Source organism: Pseudophryne corroboree, chromosome 2, assembly GCF_028390025.1.
Source record: "Pseudophryne corroboree isolate aPseCor3 chromosome 2, aPseCor3.hap2, whole genome shotgun sequence".
NCBI classification, from domain to species: domain Eukaryota; kingdom Metazoa; phylum Chordata; class Amphibia; order Anura; family Myobatrachidae; genus Pseudophryne; species Pseudophryne corroboree.
In genome coordinates, this window is record NC_086445.1 from 384,426,163 (window position 1) to 384,449,410 (window position 23,248).

The 23,248-nt window shown below is 43.6% G+C and overlaps 1 protein-coding gene across 4 annotated transcripts in view; it reads right to left on the bottom strand.

Annotated features, from left to right (window-relative positions):
- The window catches only part of UBAC2 (UBA domain containing 2), a 419,334-nt gene that overhangs the window by 339,959 nt on the left and 56,127 nt on the right, over positions 1 to 23,248 (bottom strand). For 3 of the 4 annotated variants that reach the window (XM_063953254.1, XM_063953256.1, XM_063953255.1), the window contains exons 3-4: positions 13,458 to 13,588; positions 565 to 684 (exon numbers count right to left, since the gene is read on the bottom strand). In XM_063953254.1, coding sequence (XP_063809324.1) covers positions 565 to 684; positions 13,458 to 13,588 — 251 coding nt within the window. The remainder of the gene's footprint in view (positions 1 to 564; positions 685 to 13,457; positions 13,589 to 23,248) is intronic. The other variant, XM_063953257.1, reaches the window with a different exon arrangement.

Genomic DNA, 23,248 nt, shown 5'->3' on the forward strand with positions numbered 1-23,248 from the left:
TGCGCCGGCGCACTGCGGCGCCGGCGCATGTGCAGTTCTGACCCGATCGCACAGCTTTGTCCTTTCTTTCATTCATTAGAGCATTTGTTTGAATTATTTTTCAGATTTGTTTGAAACACAGATGTTAGTTAAGGACTCAACCGAGAAAAAATTCCCTTGAGCAGGGTTTATGATCTAAAGGGTGGTATCATATTAGCAGCGGTAATTTACCACTGCTAAAAGGTTCACTGGGGGCTATCCAATTAGCCCCAATAACCACCATATACCAGGAATTATGCTTCAGGTGCCCCAGGCACCCGAAGCATAATCTGCAATAAGCAGCCCTCGGAGTCACGATTACACATGGGTTCGGGAAAGTATCCAAGATACAATGTGTTATCACACCACATCAGGTCCTTTTTCGTCTGACAAAAATGAGCTATAATTGAATAGCCCTAAAATGCAATAGCCGTTTTTATCGGCCGAAAAATGATTGCAGTTAATTGAATACGCCACTAAATGTTTGATCAAAATATGAACTAATAACAAATAAAATAAAATAAAAAGGTATGTAGGTTTGCTTACCGTAAATTTCTGGGACCCAAATCTTCTCTCTAAAGTTCTAAAATTGTAGATTAGTAAACTGCTACAAAATGTGTCCTTCAAATCAAGACATACAAATCTCCCAGAGATTAGTCTCCATATCTAAAATCCAAACAAGTAAATAAATTTTTTTATTAGAGGATACATACTGAAAAAAAAATGCTACAGTTTATGTCTATAGAATGATGTGCAATATGAGCACAATGTAAATATATTTAAATTGAGGTTGTATATCTCAATTTTACCTTAATTATGGAAAATAAATGGTAATAGCGTTAACAAAAAAATACAAATAGATCATCATATAAACAGAAAACTTTATAAACAAAAAAAAAGAGGCTGCAACAGATCAGTGGCACATCCGTCTTGGATGTACTGTATTCAGTGCACATAGGCCCAAGAGTCACGAAACCCTTGACTTATGGTCTACCCTATCCATGGTGCAATCCTGTTGCCACCATTTTTCTTTGTTTTTCTCCAACATGGAACAATGTGTCTTCCTCTCCTTTTTCTACCTCACAGACTTGATAACGTGTTCCTGTAGGTACCAGCCACAAAGAGATCAAAAAGGCAGATATGACAAACAGAAGCCCTCATTAAGCTTCAGTTGCAGTTTTACTAAGTTAGCAAAACTGCAACTGCTTGCTATCGCATGCTGGGGGCCACCCAGAAAAGGGCAAGGCAGCCCAGTATGCTAATGGCGGCCAGCGATGCGATAGCAATTCAAATGCATTGCTGAATAATGAAGGCCGCCCCTGCCTGTGCAGCCTGGCTGCAAAGGCAGTCAGGCAACCGCCATTTTCCCCGTTGCATCAGACATGTGTACCGTCACGCGGCTGCCCCAAAAACGACCCAGACCCACCCCCGTTTTTGCCTCCCCGCCCCTTCAACACCACAACGCCACCTTGCGAATGCCTCTGCCTGTCAATCAGACAGAAACGTTTGCATTACTGAGATGCGACCGCTTGTCCCTGCCCGCGCACGTGAAGTGTGGGTACTGTGCATGCGCACTGGGCCAATATGCGGGAGTATGTGATCGCATCTCATATGCAACGCATACTGAATAAGGCCAACATGTGAACAGTTCACGTAAAATATGGCCATCAGCAATTTAACTGGACAATGAATTTTTAGGGGTTTTTTTGTACTGTAGAAGTCCCCATTATGTGTACGGTGTGCTCTGTTCATGCTTGTCCTATCAACCAAGTTCACACTGGTCAATCATCAAAACTCACTCTTAACCTCATCTTCTGTACGCACAGGTTCAGTTACTGTTATAGTCACTACTGAAAATTGTCAAAGTCAAAAATATTACATAGAGAGACCATATAAACTGCACACATATAAGTCGCTATACTTGCAAATATGCGCAGCGAGCACAGCAATATATGGAAACACACGCATTTGCTCGGACATGGCACTGAGATGGATTCGGCACTTGTTTCATACAGTACATGGTTATAATAATGAACAGCACCAGACATCATGGAGATTTAGAATTGGCTAATGAATTAATGTCATGGATGTGTATCATTCGAACCGAACCAGATAAACACATCATGTTTGGTATTGAAGCAAGCAGAATGAGGTGTGGGTTAGTTTGAGGCCTGTTGTGTTGTTGTGGGACATTGCAGCGGATAGATATGATTATATGTATAAAAGCTAAGATCATATTGTTAGAACAATGGATGCTCAAGACAACCTTTTACTAAGTTTTCAGGGCTGAACCTGATTAGCATATACAAAGGAGAAAGAAAGACCCCTCCCCCAGGTACTGGTCAAACAGGAAGGTAGTGGTCAGGTGTGGCCTCAGAGAACAGATGTAATGTAGCTACACTCACACACACACGCACAGCTACCTGGCACCCAGCAGCATGGCGGCTAAATCCCCAGGACATCTTCCAAACTAAAGGCTAAGTATTGAATTTCACATGGCTAGATAAGGAAACAGACAGATTGCTTTCTGGTTTAAATAGAATATTGTAACTTGGTTGTGTGATTGTTGGGTGTTTGTGGATACTCTGTGAAGTCTGTGATAAATTGGAACAGTATACAATCTGTAGCATAGTATTTGTGGTATTTGTTTGCCTATGGAGATTTAAAATAGATTGTGCTGGTTAGTTATACTATATATCCTGTTAATCATAAATACCACCATGCAGTTACGTTTGTGTTAATTACATTGTGATCTGGTCTTGTGATGAATATGCTCTGGTTATTGAGATACTGAAGTTGTTTGGGATGTGAAATTATGAGATGGTTCTAGGAAGTTGGATTACATTGTGAAAGGTGATTTAGATGGTTTGGAATTGTAAAATCAGAACATATGCATTGTTTTGAGGCTTGGACATTTTGGAATAAAGTGCCATGTGTTTGGACCTGCAAATCTAAAATGGCTGCTGCTGGATGTCTTCCCCTCCCCCTTTCAGCCATGTGACGTGGTCTTTGGAATCAAGTGGAGGTTTCTCAAAATGGAGTCTAGCTTCCATCCCATGCTGTATTCAGCATTGACTAACTGCGCAGCGATTGTCTCTCACATGTGTAGTTTTATCTGCAATCATGTTGTCTTATCATGAGCCATTTCTCTCTATCTCTCTCTTCTTCTCTTCCCCTTCCATTTTCCCATAATTAGATTGGTATTGTATTGTATTTCTAGTGTAGCTATTTTGGTTAGGAAGTATCTGTTATATTGTAGTGTATCATTTGTACTGTTATTCCCTTTTACAAGTATATTAGATATAATACAGTTAATAGGCTTTGGACCCTAAACCAGTATCTGTGTATTGTCTATAGTTTTAAGTGTTCACTTGAGCGTCGGTGACGCTCAAGCAGCTTTGTAGTTAGTCAGGTTACACAAGGTTGCACTTACACCCTGTATTCACATTAAGGTATTCTGTGTATTTCATTGATAAGGTTTAGACATAAAGGTATAGCGTTGTGAGCGTCTGCGCCGCTGGTGATCTCCTCGTGGTCTCGAGCGTCTGCTACGCCATAGCGAATCATTACGTTAGTCAAAAGCCATTTAACGTGCTGTCCTGTGATCGCTGGGCCGTGAGCGAACGTGACGCTTGAGCGTCTCGCCTACGGCTGAGCGATCGTTACGCAACCAGCGTACCCGTACGGTACTTCTTAAGTAAACAGCGTACAGTGTTCTTAGACTTCATAAAGGGTTGTTTATACCACAAAGGAATTTAGCATTGTCAATTGGGGGCCGTCCAGTCCTTCACATATCTGCACTAGGTAATATCAGCAGACATTATCCATCAGCAAAGGGCGGGATCATATTCCTTGCAGTGCTGATTGGATAAGCGTCTGTTTCGCTTAGTAAAGGGTGCTGAGGGAATCCGGGACCGGAGGTAAGAACAGTACGCTATTGTCTTTGAAAATCTGGTTTTTATTTCAATTTGGTGCCAACTACACACTCAGGCCTAGAATAACTTTAGGAGTTTTGAATGATGACTTTCTTTGTGACAAGAGGCCGCATGGTCTGTCCACCATTTTGTGTGACCCTCATGGAGGTGGAAGGGGGAGGAGCAGCGGCCATTTTGGGAAGGTCAAATTTTTTTTTTTTTTCTGAGCGGCTGGTTTTCAGTTGACTCAGGAAACAATCAGCCATCCACTGTCAAAAAGAAATCATCATTTAATGAGTTTTTTTTTTAATGCATTTATTTAATCTATATCATAGTCAATCATAGGTAATAGTGATTGGTACTTATATGTAATATCTATATGCATGTGCTTACATCAATGTATGTTATTAGATTAAATTTAGAATTGCATTTTCATCTGTGTAAGTTTCACATCTCACCTTCCTGTTTGCCATTTGCATTGATAACGTGCTAAGAAAGATTTGTTGCTACTCGGTAGTTAAAGTGTAAAAGTAATACATTTAAGGGGTAATTTGTAAAGCACGCACACAGTCTCGCCTAAGAATACAAGGGAGATTTGGGTGGTGTATAGTGAATGATTACACTTAAAGATCATTCACATTGATAAACGTGTAGTGTGTTACTGTGAACGTACTTGGTCTGTGTACAAGTGTGCTTACAAGGACAGAGCGTACGCAATCCAAAGGCAGACGCACGCAGCGTACATTATGCAACGGAGCGTCCGGTTACGCCCACGTAGCTCAAGTCACGATAAGTTGAAATAACGCAAAGGCGATACAGAAGCCACAAGACAATAGCACACATTTGTTCAGTTTCCAAAATTTAGTTTAAATACCTTACTTTACTGTAACGCCTCTGGGGAGAGCTATCAGACTACGGGAAATGATTTTTCTGATCAGAAAACTATAAGAATGATAGTGGGTTGAAAACGGTATGAGTGTATTGAATTCCGCTTTGTGGACTTTGTGATCTGTGTAATCTATGTGGAACGTGATGAGCACGATCTGAGTGAAAACGTGCAACAGAGTGTGATAAAGTTTTCGTTGTATTACGCTCTGGCTGTTTTGGAGCACAGTAGGGAGACTCCAATGATCCTACCATTTATGGGCAACAAGTGTCTATAACTGGTACGATTGGACCGCACGGTTGTATGTGTGACCAATAACGCAACGTGATATGAGGTCGTATATCCATGCGTAAATCTTGCCCTCATACGTGTTGTAGGGAGCACATGCAAGCGTGATTTGTGTAAAAGAAAAAGGAAGGGAATTTTCTCAGGAAAATCTCTAGAGATAGGGCCTGCAACGGCTACACGTGTCTGCTAGAAGGCGGAACGGGGATACCCGGAGCAGAAGAAGTTCAGTGGAAGAGCTTTAAGGATTTCCAACGAAGTTCTGTGTTTGGTGCATTTTAGGAAGTTTTTCTGTGTTAAAAAGGTCCACAATGGCAGCCAAGTGCACAACACAGAGACGGTCGGAGGTCAGGATTCAGACTCCAGAGGCTTGCAGACCCCGAGGGTCTGCTCGGTTAGTAATGTGGGGGAAATATGGTCCCCACACTGAGACCTTTTGTGATGAATGGACACGAATGACTGCGGGGGATAAGGCACCATTTCCCGGGATAGGTAGTTTTGACTTAGAGGTGTTGCATAATTTAAGGCAAAGGATCAGTCTCATAAAATCCTGGAAACAATGAGTTAAACATGATGATTGTTTGCAGTTATGACAACAGGAAAGTGAAATGCAAAGAAATGTAACTTACATATCTAACTTTCATCTTGAGAGGAGAGACATGGCATTGAAGAGGATTATGGTTGCAGAGAAATGGCACAATGTTGTACGATAAAAATGCACTTAGTAACTGTATTAAGAATGAAAGTGTTAAATGTAATAATGTTTATGAAAATGAAAGTGTAAAAATTACAAACGTTAACCTGTGCAAGTCGCACCCCATGTTAAACTTCCCTCAGGATTACCAACAAGAAAGTGAGCCCAGAACGATGTCGGCACCTCTTCCAGAAGCCATCCTACAAGACATCCAGGTGGACGCGACCAAATTGGTAAAGGCAATAATCAAACCCCCTAACGGAGGGTCAGGTGAGGTCGTGTCCACAGGTACGTACAATGTTTTATATCACGCACAAACAAATGTACCCCATATTGTAAGACCAAAACAAGGTGATGTAATTGAGTTTAGTCCTGTCAGGGTGATCACAGTCCCCAATGGGAAGACTGACGATCAGGGAACCATTCCCGTCAAGGACAGTGCAATGCGCCATCCCTGGTCCCGGACAGAATTGAGATCAATCATGTCTGATTACCCAGATCCTAGGAAAGATCTAACTGTATGATCAAAGATTCACAGAAGGTATATCAACTCCCTAGACAACGACATAATCATGGTATCCAAGGAATCAGGTAGGTACAGGGAAAGCGGTTGATGGTGATGAGCATCCAAGCGTTTGAGGAGGCATCAAATCAGCCAAGACCCCAGTTCACTGACACTTGGAGAAAGCCAAGGATCTGTTACCATTGTAGAAGAGAAGGGCATTATGCCAACAACTGTAATAACCCACATAAAGTTAGACCCCCTAGACCAAGAAATGAGCAAAATTACAACACACACCATTATAATCAGAGATCAGATAGGAAGAATTTTGGGCCACACCCATAATATATAGTCAGGAAAGGTGATCATTAGGACTGATGGTAAGCCTGAGGTAACGGTTAATAAAGTGGGAGGTCATTCACTGAAGACACCGGAATGACCAGGTGAAACGTTGTAAATGTATCTGTGAAATGTTTTTTTTCTCTCTCTCTCTCGCTATCCCCATCTCTGACGATTATTGGTAAGAATTCAAACATTGCATATCCACTTGGTCCTTGCAGAAGTCTACCAAACCCCAGCATGACCTCCGCCACAATGTATTTCTGGCCAGATACAGACAGTGGAGTAATGCAGGTGCTGGTGGGGAGGGACTGCTCAAGGAGACCATTAGACACGTAGATATGACTGCCTAATAAGTCTGACAATGTTTTTCTAATGCTAACAATGTTTTCTTAATGTTGACAATGTTTAAAAATGTTTTGTTTCTCTTTTCTCATTGGTGGTTATTGTCGAGTTATGTAATGTATATATGCACATGAATTGTTCTCTATCTCTTTTGTTTTTTTGTTGTCTCTCTCTTCCCACTCATGTTTCCATGGTTTAAAGATGGTATGTCACCCCTCAGTTGGACCAATGGTAATGCCAGATTTTTTTTCTCCTTACAGAAAGATCGCCGGTTAGGAAGGAATATTGCATCACCAGAATGTTCGTTTGGAAGACTGAGAGACAGCACCTTTGAGAGGACAGCAGAACAAGAACAACAAGACGAGAGAACTTATTATCGTAACAAGTTCTCTCCCCCTCAAACTGTTTTCTTATGCCCCCTTTACAAATTTCTTCTTTTCCCCTCCTGTAAGATGGACTTGCCCCAAGAGACTGTGATATGGATTTTCCCGTTAACCATGATGTTGACCAGAGCAGTCTGTTTCGGTGAGAGTACCAGCGAGGTCGAGAAAGGATCCAGAAAGGTCCTGATGACTGAGACGGAGGTGTAAATTTCCAATAGCAACCCAATCACCAAGCAAAGGCGAGTACCGGGCACGATCTAACAACCATGTTATTTGTAAACAATTGTGAAGGATTGTTAGTTCAAAAAGAAAATTGTATCTGTAGGCTCTGTGACAATCTGGTAGAGGATGGATGCATAAAGAAATGCCAATCCAGTTTTAATATCCATATGGACCGGCATCCATTGAGTGACTATCACTCTTTAGTGGGTAATGTGTTAAACAAAACAGATTGTTGGGTATGCTCTCAAGTACCTCAGGGTCATAGCAAATCAGGGCTAGTACCATTTCCTTTAACGGTAGGGGAGGTACTTGAGCTAAAGGGTGGGAGACCGGTGGACCGGAGGTTTAACATCTCCAGCCCTCCTAGTTTGAAGCTCCACCAATACCATGTGGATAGGTCCCTCTTATGTTTTAACATCTCCAATCCCCGAAAGCCGGGAAATTGGGAAGTGTCATGGAGCAACCAAACCATGACCTTTTCGCATAGAGCAGATAGAATGCCTACAGATACAGAGCTTGTACGCCACATAGCCAGTAGAGGAAAATCTTTCCGGTATAGGTATACCTTGGGAAATAGGATTACGAGAGTTGGAGAAGTATCACCAGGATACTGTGCACATATCGTACAAACTGATACGTGCCTTAAGCAGATGGAAGAATTAGGGTCAGGAGATTTCACCTGGAAGGTTTGTAACATGGTCATGTCCTTCTCCGTCCCATATGTTCTCCCCGATGACGCATATTTCATATGCGGGAGAAAGGCGTACAAGTGGCTTGCCCCAAACTCTGAAGGATTGTGTTATATTGGAAAAGTATTGCCTGAAGTGATGACTGTTACACATGACAAAATGAAGGACATACACCGTGGTGCCCAAGCTCCTTATACTCACACTCATTACGAGCACCGAGTTAAAAGACAACTGTCAGAAAGGTTAGAGCATCCGGCCTCTGATCTTATCCATGAATCCACCGGGATTCAGGTTCTGGTAGCGTTAGATTTCACTCGCACCGCTCGAGGAGTGATGAATTATAGATACATTTCCGCACTCGCCAATTTGTTAGATAATATCACTGAAATGTATGATGACACGTTCAGATACACTGGAAGAGAACTTCAAGCGTACAAAACAGAACTAGTTCAGCATAGGATGGTTCTTAATTATCTTACAGCAGTAACAGGCGGATATTGTGTTACATTGGCGACACAGTACGGCATAAAGTGTTGCACGTATATCACAAATAGCACCGAGGATCCGGTAGAGGTCATAGACCAAAAGATGGACGATATTCTCCAATTGAAGTGGGAATTTCGTCGAAAACACAATCTCACCCTTGCTGCTGTAGATAATGAGCTGACTGGTTGGGTGTCATGGTTGAACCCGCGAAATTGGTTCTCCGGTTTGGGAGACTGGGCTCAAGGAGTCATAATGGATGTTGGAAAGTTTCTACTATGTATCTTGGGTGTCGTTATATCGATTGGATTGATATTTAGATGCGGGCAGGCTTTAATGAGGTGCAAACAAAGTACAAAAGTGATGAGCCTGAGGAGTGAGGAAACTGTAATTAACCTGGATTTGATTTATGACCCAATGATAGAAACCATGATGTGATGAAAATGCGATTATAAGGTCCGTTTCTTTCACCTGTTTTTCTGCTTTTCTCCAAGATACAAAGACCCCCTTGGACGAGGAAGTTAACGAGACGCTATACAGACAACAGACAAGAACCAAAGATGAAGTTTTGACGACCTATGATATGGATACTTGATGAACTTTGCCATGGATCCCCAGTTTCCCTAGTATTTTAAACTCACGCTAGCCCAACATTTTTTGTAAATCTGATGGCACTGACAAAGCTATTTGCTCATGCCCAAAGAGCAATACAGCGCAAAGAAGACGACTCTCAACAGATACCGAACAAAACTTCAACAACAGATGTACATTTCCCTGACATAGAATATCATTGCATTTTCCATAAGTGTTCTTTATCTTCATCTCTACAACCCTCAGGTAATGACACACATAGTCGATAGGGAATACAGGCTCAGATATCAGCAACCACATACTTCCCCCATTCATGTATCATCAACTAAAATGTGCTCCCCATTTTGTTCAAAATCCGAAAAGAGCTCGGTAAAGTTTGACAGCCCATCCACAGACCTGTACCACAGGATAAGAAGGAATTCAAATGTATACTTCGCAATACCTCGAAGCTTGATGTACAACACGTACGGCACGATGATACATGACCCCCCAAACATGGATTCATACACACATGCTTCTGCTATCTCACTAGGTCATACCCTCTTCACACCTTCTCCTCTCTCCTCCCTTACCCAACCATGGAAATGTATTAACCCCTGACATATATTTTTCTCTTTTTGAAATGTTTTAGGAAGTGGCAGTTATTGGTGACTGCCAAAGGGTGGACTGTCAAAGTCAAAAATATTACATAGAGAGACCATATAAACTGCACACATATAAGTCGCTATACTTGCAAATATGCGCAGCGAGCACAGCAATATATGGAAACACACGCATTTGCTCGGACATGGCACTGAGATGGATTCGGCACTTGTTTCATACAGTACATGGTTATAATAATGAACAGCACCAGACATCATGGAGATTTAGAATTGGCTAATGAATTAATGTCATGGATGTGTATCATTCGAACCGAACCAGATAAACACATCATGTTTGGTATTGAAGCAAGCAGAATGAGGTGTGGGTTAGTTTGAGGCCTGTTGTGTTGTTGTGGGACATTGCAGCGGATAGATATGATTATATGTATAAAAGCTAAGATCATATTGTTAGAACAATGGATGCTCAAGACAACCTTTTACTAAGTTTTCAGGGCTGAACCTGATTAGCATATACAAAGGAGAAAGAAAGACCCCTCCCCCAGGTACTGGTCAAACAGGAAGGTAGTGGTCAGGTGTGGCCTCAGAGAACAGATGTAATGTAGCTACACTCACACACACACGCACAGCTACCTGGCACCCAGCAGCATGGCAGCTAAATCCCCAGGACATCTTCCAAACTAAAGGCTAAGTATTGAATTTCACATGGCTAGATAAGGAAACAGACAGATTGCTTTCTGGTTTAAATAGAATATTGTAACTTGGTTGTGTGATTGTTGGGTGTTTGTGGATACTCTGTGAAGTCTGTGATAAATTGGAACAGTATACAATCTGTAGCATAGTATTTGTGGTATTTGTTTGCCTATGGAGATTTAAAATAGATTGTGCTGGTTAGTTATACTATATATCCTGTTAATCATAAATACCACCATGCAGTTACGTTTGTGTTAATTACATTGTGATCTGGTCTTGTGATGAATATGCTCTGGTTATTGAGATACTGAAGTTGTTTGGGATGTGAAATTATGAGATGGTTCTAGGAAGTTGGATTACATTGTGAAAGGTGATTTAGATGGTTTGGAATTGTAAAATCAGAACATATGCATTGTTTTGAGGCTTGGACATTTTGGAATAAAGTGCCATGTGTTTGGACCTGCAAATCTAAAATGGCTGCTGCTGGATGTCTTCCCCTCCCCCTTTCAGCCATGTGGTGTGGTCTTTGGAATCAAGTGGAGGTTTCTCAAAATGGAGTCTAGCTTCCATCCCATGCTGTATTCAGCATTGACTAACTGCGCAGCGATTGTCTCTCACATGTGTAGTTTTATCTGCAATCATGTTGTCTTATCATGAGCCATTTCTCTCTATCTCTCTCTTCTTCTCTTCCCCTTCCATTTTCCCATAATTAGATTGGTATTGTATTGTATTTCTAGTGTAGCTATTTTGGTTAGGAAGTATCTGTTATATTGTAGTGTATCATTTGTACTGTTATTCCCTTTTACAAGTATATTAGATATAATACAGTTAATAGGCTTTGGACCCTAAACCAGTATCTGTGTATTGTCTATAGTTTTAAGTGTTCACTTGAGCGTCGGTGACGCTCAAGCAGCTTTGTAGTTAGTCAGGTTACACAAGGTTGCACTTACACCCTGTATTCACATTAAGGTATTCTGTGTATTTCATTGATAAGGTTTAGACATAAAGGTATAGCGTTGTGAGCGTCTGCGCCGCTGGTGATCTCCTCGTGGTCTCGAGCGTCTGCTACGCCATAGCGAATCATTACGTTAGTCAAAAGCCATTTAACGTGCTGTCCTGTGATCGCTGGGCCGTGAGCGAACGTGACGCTTGAGCGTCTCGCCTACGGCTGAGCGATCGTTACGCAACCAGCGTACCCGTACGGTACTTCTTAAGTAAACAGCGTACAGTGTTCTTAGACTTCATAAAGGGTTGTTTATACCACAAAGGAATTTAGCATTGTCAAAATGTATTATCTTCTATCAGTGGCGGCTACTGCCCATGGGGTATGGGTCGGGGGGAAGGGGGAGTTGAGCGATGACACTGCAAAACACTCAGCTTGTCTATCTTCTATAAACCTGCCCCCAGATTCTTGTGCAACTAGCCAATGGGATCAGAAAGGCAAGTCGAGTGCTGTGTACCGTGTAGCGGCGGCTCAGTGAATCACAGCGGCGCTGCTGATCTCCGGGTAAGGCAGCCAGCACATAAATTACAGACAACATTACATGTATGTTTATATATGCTAAATGCCCCCCTCCATGCAATGGGCAGTAGCTGCCATTGTCTGCTATACATCTAGTAACTTTATCATAATAAATCGCCCCTTATAATGCATAACCCTCTGCTCACCGGGAGCTGCCAGTGTTAGAATCACTATTTTCTCATCACACCCATCCAAGCCAGGCTTTAAAACATCCTGATGAGCAAACTATCTGAACATGTAGAAAAGGAATACATCTCTGACTTGGCAGATGCATAAGATCAGACCGTGATTTGTACGTGTTTGCTTTTGACCATGTGTAGGGCTATGTATGCAGTAGTATGTGTGCTTGTGTAAGTTTGTGTGACTGTGAGGAGCTTTTGCACAACTGTATTTGTATAGGTGTTAAATAAACAAGCCTTTTGTGATGCCATTGGTCAGACTCCCTCTCAACGTAGGAGAGAGCTGCGCACTCTGCCATCTCCCGGGACAGCCAGTTTGGGAGAGATGTCTAGAACAGCTACAATTTTGTAGGAAATATCACCTGCTACACGCTGTTCTATCAGCAGCTCTTCCCTGCTGCAGTATCTGATGGAGGGGACAGAGTGATGCACTGCAGTAGTAGCAGCTGCTGTGCAGTCCAGAACACACATCTATCAGACATAGCAGCAGGTAAGAACCTCACAGCAGACTTGTGCAGGCAGGAGTCAGTGGCCAGGGCTGTGCCCTGTAATGTGAAGTCCCGCCCCCAGCTTAGATCCTGCCTCATCCCTCTCCTCCACAGCTCCGCAGCTGCCTGTTAGCAAAGCACAGGTGATGATCTGCTGCTATACCACCACTGTAGGTAGTAGGTAACACTGGGGACAAGTTTTATACATCTAAAAAGGTGAAAATGGTGGCAGAACATAGTAAAAAGGGATGATTGGAGAGGGCATATGCCACCCCTCCCCCACTCTTCTCTTGGCACACAGGGGGTGGGTGGGGGGCGCAAGTACTAAACCTGTACACAGGTCTACTAAATTCATTACAAAAAAACATCATTATATTCTGCATGTCTGAGTTGTAGTGTGTTTGTGTATTTTCTTAACTTGTTTTAAACTACATAATTATAATTAGATTCTCAGGTGTATATTTTGTATTCTACATGTCTACAAAGCTATATTTACAAAACCATCATAGCTCCAAACACAGGATTTAATATTATCATTTATTGGACCATTCATTTTAAATTTTGTCTGAGTTAATATATGAAAACTGCACAGTATAAATAGTAAAGCATAAAATGTCACACTTACATGAAACTTGTCTTTTATTGCTTGTAAATCATATACAAAGAATGACTGCTGTTCCTGCTGAAACAGAAGTGCCAGGAGAATGGATAGGATACCTGGGATGAGTAAGAGACCTTTGGACAAGGAAGCTTTATCTGCAGAAGAAAAATATAGAATAAAATGTTACACTTTGCCACTAGTCATAATGCTGATTATTAGCAGTATTCAATTAGTGCCGGATCCTCTCCAACGGAGAGGATCCGACACTTCAGAATTCAATTTGCGTGCGTTTTCTACAGGTTTAGCTCATTTTTGACAATGCTGATACGACTCTTTTTTAGTTGAATCAGCATGTCGAAAACAGGCCAAAAACTTGTCAAAAATGGCCGCAAACTCTACAAAATACGTGGCTCCGCGGCTAATCTGCCAATCCACGTATTTTCCAACAAGTCGGAAAAACGACAATGACCTTGAAAAGGTGAAATCCAGATTAGAAAAAAAATTGTCGGAAAATGCAGTGTTTCCAACTTGTCGGACTGATTAGACCCCTATATACTGTAGGAGGTAAAACCCAAGTTAATAATTTTACTCCAAATAACTCTTAACTCTTGTGACATCACTTTGGAATTGGAAATCTGGCTTTAGAAAACACTGACAAATACAATTCAAGGAATTAAATTGATTTTCTACTGCATCTTTAGAAACACAAAGATTAAAAAAACCTTCACAAGTTTCTAATATTATTGCCTATAAAAAATGTAAAGCCTTTCATCCCAAAACAGACTTGGATTTTCCTCAGTAAATACAAGAGGCAGTGGAAACAAAAAGTAGTGGAAGGATTTATATCAGTTAATTTTATGCTTTAGTTTTATTGCCTGTTCCTAATGTTCATTGCCGTGTCTTGCAGCGGGCTAGCCGTGCCTTTGCACGGGGCGCCCGCAGCGGCACTGGTGCTCCCCTTCCTCCCCATCATTAGTACTCCGCTTGGGGGGGCGGAGTTTCGCGTAATGACGCATTTGCGACGCTACATAACGTAGCAACACGTAATTTTGAGAAACCCCGCCGTAGAGTACTAATGACGGGGAGAAGGGGGAGCAGTGGAGCAACTGGCAGGCGGGAGGAGGAGGGAGATGCGGGCTGGCGGGCGCTGTAAACACCCCTGACAACGAGCACTACACACTCCTGGCAACTAGCATTATGCACCCCTGGACCCCGACAAGCATCAACCCTGACAACGAGCACTACACACCCCTGGCAACTAGCATTACACACCCCTGGACCCCGACAAGCATTAACCCTGACAACGAGCACTACACACCCCTAGCAACTAGCATTACACACCCCTGAGCCCTGACAACGAGCATTAACCCTGGCAATGATCATGAGGAGGGAGATGCGGGCTGGCGGGCGCTGTAAACACCCCTGACAACGAGCACTACACACTCCTGGCAACTAGCATTATGCACCCCTGGACCCCGACAAGCATCAACCCTGACAACGAGCACTACACACCCCTGGCAACTAGCATTACACACCCCTGGACCCCGACAAGCATTAACCCTGACAACGAGCACTACACACCCCTAGCAACTAGCATTACACACCCCTGAGCCCTGACAACGAGCATTAACCCTGGCAATGATCATGACACCCGTTCCAGTGCCTGAAACCCCTGGCAACCAGCATAGATCCCAGAGCATAAAACCCAGTGCGTGAAACCCTTGGCAACGAGCAGGTAATTTAAAAGTAATTAGAAGCTTTACTGTAGGGCATAATGTATCAAGGGAATTGTGGTGTGTGGCATAATATGGTACAGGGGGCATTACTGCGTGGGGCTTAATATGGTGTTTATTTTTTTTCCCCTGTGGTGGCCACGATCTGTTGGTGCAGGGTCAAAAACTGGGGTGTAATAGTCTTTTCAGGTGAGTCCACATCCATTTTAGAGGCCACGCCCCCTTGTGTGTGTTTTATATAGATGTTTAAGAGTTTATATTATGACATTATATTTCTGCTTGTCCGTTAAGCAAATTGAATGTTTTGTGTTTCCATCATACGAGTTAAGAAATCTCCAGGCCAGGAAACAGTGATTATATTTATTTTTAAGAAAATCACTTGATATTTTAGGATACCAATATGGAATGGACTTATATATACTGTAAATAGCTCATTACTGAGTAAAGAGGATTTCCCAACAAAAATACTACTTTATAATACTGTATTGTGGATTCAAATTACCTAGCTAGAAAAATAGGATTTTAATACCTACCGGTAAATCCTTTTCTCCTAGTCCGTAGAGGATGCTGGGGACTCCAAAAGGACCATGGGGTATAAAAGGATCCGCAGGAGACATGGGCACACTAAAAAGACTTTTACTGGGTGTGAACTGGCTCCTCCCTCTATGCCCCTCCCCCAGACATCAGTTATAGGAACTGTGCCCAGGAGAGACGGACATTTCGAGGAAAGGATTTTTGTTAACTAAGGGCGAGAAAACACACCAACCCACACCACAAACATACCGTACAACTGGAGCAACAGGAAACCAGATAACAGTATGAACTAACAACAGCAACAAGCTGAATATAACAGATACACAAACCTCGTGTAACCGAACATAACCAGTATCAAAACAACTGCAAGGAACAGTCCGCACTGGGATGGGCGCCCAGCATCCTCTACAGGCTAGGAGAAAAGGATTTACCGGTAGGTATTAAAATCCTATTTTCTCTTACGTCCTAGTGGATGCTGGGGACTCCAAAAGGACCATGGGGTCTATACCAAAGCTTCAGACCGGGCGGGAGAGTGCGGATGACTCTGCAGCATCGATTGAGCAAACATAAGGTCCTCATCAGCCAGGGTATCAAACTTGTAGAATCTAGCAAAAGTGTTTGAACCCGACCATGTAGCTGGTCGGCAAAGTTGAAGCGCCAAGACCCCTCGGGCAGCCGCCCAAGATGAGCCCACCTTCATGGTAGAATGGGCCTTTACTGACTTCGGCAACAGTAGCCCAGCCGAAGAATGAGCGTGCTGAATCGTACTACAAATCCAGCGTGCAATAGTCTGCTTAGAAGCAGGATTTCCAATCTTGTTGGAAGCATACAGGACAAACAGAGCCTCTGTTTTTCTAGTAAGAGCCGTTCTGGCGACATAAATTTTCAAAGCTCTTACAACATCAAGAGATTTTGGGACTGCCACCGCATCTGTAGCCACAGGTACCACAATAGGTTGATTTATGTGAAACGAAGAAACCACCTTCGACAGAAATTGTTGACGAGTCCTCAGTTCCGCCCTATCCACATAAAAAATCAAATATGGGCTCTTGTGAGACAAATACGCCAACTCGGACACTCGTCTGGCAGACGCCAAAGCATGACCACTTTCCAAGTGAGAAACTTCAACTCAACCTTACGCAAAGGTTCAAACCAGTAAGACATAAGAAACTGCAACACCATCTCCAGCGAATTACCCCCTCCTCAGCTTCAATCATGCCGCTAAAGTGCCTGTCCATTAATGTCAAAGGGCTGAACACTCCTCAGAAACGCTCTCATCTCCACAGATCTCTCAAAACATTGAAAGGTGACGTAATTTTCTTACAGGAGACACACTTGAAATCAGATTCCCATCCCTCCCTGACATCTAAACAATTTCCTATGGCCTGGTATTCCAATCATACAGCAAAAAAACACGGGGTGGCTATCTTAATAAGGGGGTCCGTCCCTTTCCAATTCCTAGACTGTAAGCACGACAATGAAGGCCGTTATGTGATGGTGAGAGGAAAAATTGGACATGAGGAGGTTACCTTGGCTAACCTGTACTCTCCAAACACTGCCCAATCCAAATTCTTTCGTAAGTTTTTCCACGACCTTTACTCATATAGACGAGGTAAAATACTCGTGGGTGGCGATTTCAATATGGCTCTCACGGGCATGGACAGGTCCGGTCCCTTGCGTAGTAGTCAAACCCCGAATTCCTCCGTATTGCACAGGGGCATGGCCGAGGCTGGTTTGTTCGATGTCTGGCGATTCCTTAACCCGACCACCAGGGACTATACCTTCTATTCTAATCCGCACGATGTGTACTCTCGTATTGATATGTTCCCGAGTTGTGCACCCCTCTCCCACACCGCTCGCTCTTCCTCTATAGTCCCACTTACCTGGACTGACCACGCAGCTTTACTTGCGACATTTGCATTTTTGATATCCCTGACGGTAGACCGACATGGAGACTAAACGAGACACTATTGAAGATCCTTAAGTTCCAGGACTTAATTAAAACAGAGCTTCTGGATTATTTTGCGGTTAACGTAGAAGGCGACTGCAATATAGCCACTATATGGGAAGCCCATAAGGCGGTTATCAGGGGATCCATTATCCAATTTGCATCCCGCCGTAAGAGAACCCAAGAAAACCAAATTGCCCTGTTAACGGATAATATTGCAACATTGGATCAGGAACATAAACGCACACGCTCTAAAAAAAAACTCTAGCCGAACTTTCTAAAGCACGAGATGAACTACAATCCCTCATGGCAGAGAATATTGAGCGCTCGCTTCGATGGGCCAATCAATCATTTTACGATAAAAGTAATAAGGCACATACTTTATTAGCTAACCAATTACGTGCCAAAAAAGCTAACCAATGCATCCATACTATTAGACAACCTTCAGGTAACATTACCTACGACCCCAAAAAAATTAATAATATCTTCTTTGACTACTATAGGACACTCTACAACCTTGATCCCCCGTCCGACCCCTTAGCACAAGCCAACCAGGCACAACAATATCTAGATTCATGCGCTCTTCCTCATATAGACGAGGAAACTAACTCTACTCTCAATGCTGATATTTCTGCTGAGGAAATTGACGCGGCTCTGAAAACCCAGAAACCTTCAAAAGCACCTGGTCCGGATGGCTATCCGATGGTGTATTACAAAACCTTCGCCCCTCAACTCATCCCTCATATGATCTCCCTGTTTAATAAAATATTACGGGGCACACCCTTCCATACTGACTCCACGACGTCCCACATTATTGTAATCCCGAAGCCCGGAAAAGATCCCTCGCATTGCACAAATTACAGACCCATATCTTTGATAAATACTGATCTCAAACTTTTTGCCAAAATACTAGCAACTCGTCTGAACGCTGTGTTGCCATCATTAATAGATCCTGACCAAGTGGGATTTATCCCTGGCCGCCAGGCCTCGGACAACACCAGACGCACTATTAATTTGATTCACCAAATAAACTCGGCAAAAACACCAGCGATTGCCTTGGCGCTAGACGCCGAAAAGGCATTTGATCGCATTTCCTGGCCCTTTTTGTTTTCCACTTTATCTACATTTGGCCTCCATGGTCATTTCATCACTGCAATAGAGGCCCTCTACTCCAACCCCTCATCTATGGTCCTGACCAATGGATTGAGCTCACCTCGATTTAGTTTGAAGAATGGTACTCGCCAGGGCTGCCCTCTTTCGCCCCTACTTTTTGCTCTATGCATCGAACCTCTTGCGGCCCGTATTAGACTTAATACGGACATTGGGGGGATTACAGTGGGGCAGAGCTCATACAAAATATCTTTATTTGCGGATGACGTGCTCTTGACCTTATCTAACCCTTTGATCTCTCTTCCTAATCTACAAAAAGAATTACTACTATACGGTTCCCTCTCGGGTTACAAAATAAACCACACCAAATCAGAGGCCCTTGCATTTAATATCCCACCCCAGACCCACTTGAGTCTAACCTCCTCTTTCCCTTTTCTTTGGAGACCCTCGGCTATCAAATACCTCGGCATATTCATTACTAAATCCTACACCAGCCTCTACCAGACTAATTTTGTTCCTATGATTAAAACGCTCACCCAAGACCTGGATAAATGGGACAGATTATTCATTTCATGGATTGGACGGATTAACGCCCTGAAAATGAATTTCCTTCCCCGCATTCTTTACCTATTTCAGACCATTCCGATAATGGTGCCCCGAGTGACTCTGACCTCATTGCAATCACTGTGCAACAAATTTATCTGGGCTCATCGTAAGTCTCGATTAAGACGAACACTGTTGACTAAGAGTGCTACCTTAGGCGGATTGGGATATCCTAACCTTCAAGCTTATTTTAATGCCTGTCACCTTAATCACATGGTATCCTGGCATTCCCCTCAAGGGAACAGAAAATGGGTCGATATTGAGAATTCAATATATCAGGGCGTCCCCCTCGACTCTCTTCTATGGCTCCCCAGGTCCTGCAGACCAGCCTCGGCCTATTCAATCCCCGCGATTAAATTTACCCTTGGATTATGGGACAAACTCCGCAGCACCTACAATTTATCCTTATACCCCTCACCTTTAACACCTATCTGGGGACACCCTGCCTTTCCCCCAGGCTGCGAGCTAAAAATAGCAGCCCCATGGCAATCTCAGGGTATCACGAGATTTATTCATATTAAAGGCCACTCAGCACCGACCTCTTTTGGGGATTTTCAGGAACACCTTGGTTTGCCATCCTCGTGTCATTACCATTACATCCAAATTCTTAGCTTTCTCAAATCTCAGCTTAAAACTACACCTTTGAAACCACCCACCTCCTTTGAACATATGTGTTTACTTTCAATTAGCAAAAAGGGGAATATCTCAACAATATACAACTCTATTCTGACCCCAGATCCCCCTGCCCGTGAACCCCATGAACTAGCCTGGGAATCAGATCTCTCCCATCCGTTGGAAGATGATCAATGGGAAGAAATCAGAATGCGCATCGCTAAAGCCTCCATTAGTGTGGCACTCAGGGAAACATGCTATAAGGTCTACACCAGGTGGTACTTAGTTCCCTCCAGACTTCATTCCATTTACCCTACGACATCAAATCTGTGTTGGAGACTCTGTGGAGAGGAGGGCACCTTTTTCCACATATGGTGGACGTGCCCCTCTATTCGCCCTTTTTGGAAAATGGTAGGAGCACTTATTGCTCAAACATGCGGACATAATCTAGACCTCTCCCCTGAAACTGCCCTACTGCATGCTCCCATACCATTGCTACCCAAAACCCAAGACAAGCTTACCATGCTACTTTGCATAGCGGCTAAATCTCTGATCGCTAAATGCTGGAAAGACCATAAACCTCCCTCCAAGGCATTACTGATGTCCAAAATTAATTATATCGCCAGTATGGAATATATTACAAGCCTGAGGAATAACACTGTGGCCCAGTTCCACAACATCTGGTCTCCTTGGTACCTCGCTCGGTCTTTATTGATGCCCGGACTATGTTGATACTGCTAATACTGCTAACTTTGCTAATACCTCTATCACCTCTGTTGTCTCCCCCTCTGTTACTAAAACAGTGGACTGTTCCTATTCTCTTGTCTCCTTATTTGTAACTTCCCCAATGTTCCCCTTTTATTAGGATACATTCTCTAGCTTCCTCTCCTCCTTCCTTTTCTTTTTCTTTCTTACTTTTACTCTTCACAAGATTACACTATGATTTGGTATAAATTTTATAATATATCAGTAAAATAAAATGAGAAAGGTCAGATACGCGATTAGAGTTATGCAGGGTGCATGTTACTAGTACCTGTTGGCCTATAATTTCATGGAAATATCTCTATTGTTCTGATTTGGTATGTAAAATTTTTGTTTTCTTGTTCAATATCCTTACTCTGCACAAGTTTGTTCTTGTTAATGTTATGATTACTGATCAACCTCAATAAAAATTCTAACTTTAAAATAAATAAAAAAAGAAACTGCAACACCACTTCAAGATCCCACGGTGCCACGGGGGGCACAAATGGAGGATGGATATGCAGCAATCCCTTCACGAAAGTCTGAACCTCAGGAAGTACGGCCAATTCTTTTTGAAAAAAAGATAGATAAAGCCGAAAATCTGCACTTTGATGGAACCCAATTTCCGGTCTGCATCCACGCCTGCCTGTAAAAAATGGAGGAAACAACCCAAATGAAACTCCTCCGCAGGAGCAGCTTTGGTTTCACACCACGACACATACCGTCTCCAAATACGGTGATAATGTTTCGCCGTGACCTCCTTCCTAGCCTTAAGGAGAGTGGGGATGACCTCCCCGGGAATACCCTTCCGGGCTAGGATCTGGCGTTCAACTTCCATGCCGTCAAACGCAGCCGCGGTAAGTCCAAGAACACACAGGGCCCCTGCAGTAACAGGTCCTCTCTTAGAGGAAGCGGCCAGGGATCTTCCACTAGTAATTCCTCAAGATCCGGATACCAGGCCCTCCGAGGCCAATCTGGAGCGACGAGTATAGCTCGAACCCTTGTTCGTCTTATGATCCTCAACACCTTTGGAATGAGAGGAAGCGGAGGGAACACATACACCGACTGAAACACCCACGGAGTTACCAGGGCGTCCACCGCACAGGCTTGGGGGTCCCTCGACCTGGAACAATACTTCGGAAGCTTCTTGTTGAGGCGAGACGCCATCATGTCTATCAGTGGAATTTCCCCAACGCCTTGTCACTTCTGCAAATACCTCTCGATGAAGAGCCCAATATCCTGGATGGAGATCGTGTCTGCTGAGGAAGTCTGCTTCCCAGTTGTCCACGCCTGGGAGGAAGACTGCTGACAGAGCGCTCACGTGCTGTTCCGCCCAGCGGAGAATTCTTGTGGCTTCCGCCATTGCCGCCCTGCTCCTTGTTCCGCCTTGGCGGTTTACGTACGCCACCGCTGTTATGTTGTCCGACTGGATTAGGACAGGGAAACCCTGGGTTCTTCGCTTGCAGGAGGCCGTTGTAAATGGCTCTTAACTCGAGAACATTTATGTGGAGACAAGATTCCTGGCTTGACCATTTTCCCTGGAATCTTCTTCCTTGCGTGACTGTGCCCCAGCCTCGGAGACTTGCATCTGTGGTCAGCAGGACCCAGTCCTGGATTCCGAATCGGCGTCCCTCTAGAAGGTGAGAGCCTTGCAGCCACCACAGGAGAGAAATCCTGTCCCTGAAAGATAGACTTATTTTCCGGTGCATGTGCAGGTGAGACCCGGACCATTTGTTCAGCAAATCCCACTGAAACACCCGAGCATGAAGCCTGCCAAACGGATTGGCTTCGTAAGCCGCAACCATCTTCCCTAGCACTCGAGTGCATTGATGAATCGACACTCTTGCCGGTCTCAGAAGCTCCTTGACCATGGTCTGTATTTCCAGAGCTTTTTCCTCCGGAAGAAACACTCTCTGTAGCTCAGTGTCTAGAATCATGCCCAGGAAGGGCAGCCGAGTTGTCGGGATCAACTGAGACTTTGGCAAATTTAGAATCCAACCATGATGTCGCAGCACCGACAGGGAGAGTTCCACATTTCTTAGCAACTGTTCTCTTGATCTCGCCTTTATCAGGAGATCATCCAAGTACTGGATAATTGTGACCCCTTGCTTGCGAAGGAGTACCATCATTTCCGCCATTAGCTTGGTGAAAACCCTCGGGGCCGTGGAAAGCCGAAACGGCAACGTCTGAAATTGGTAATGACAATCCTGTACCGCAAATCTCAGGAAGGCCTGATGAGGAGGATATATCGGGACGTGTAAGTAGGCATCCTTTATGTCGACTGACGCCATAAAATCCACCCCTTCTAAGCTGGAGATCACAGCTCGAAGAGATTCCATCTTGAACTTGAAAGTTTTCAAGTATGGATTGAGGGATTTTAGGTTCAGAATCGGTCTAACCGAGCCGGCCAGCTTCCGCACGACAAACAGGCTCGAATAGAACCCTTCCCCCCGTTGGGACGGGGGAACCGGCACAACGACCCTCTGTTGACACAGCTTTTGTATCACAGCATTTACTACTACTCTTTCTGGAAG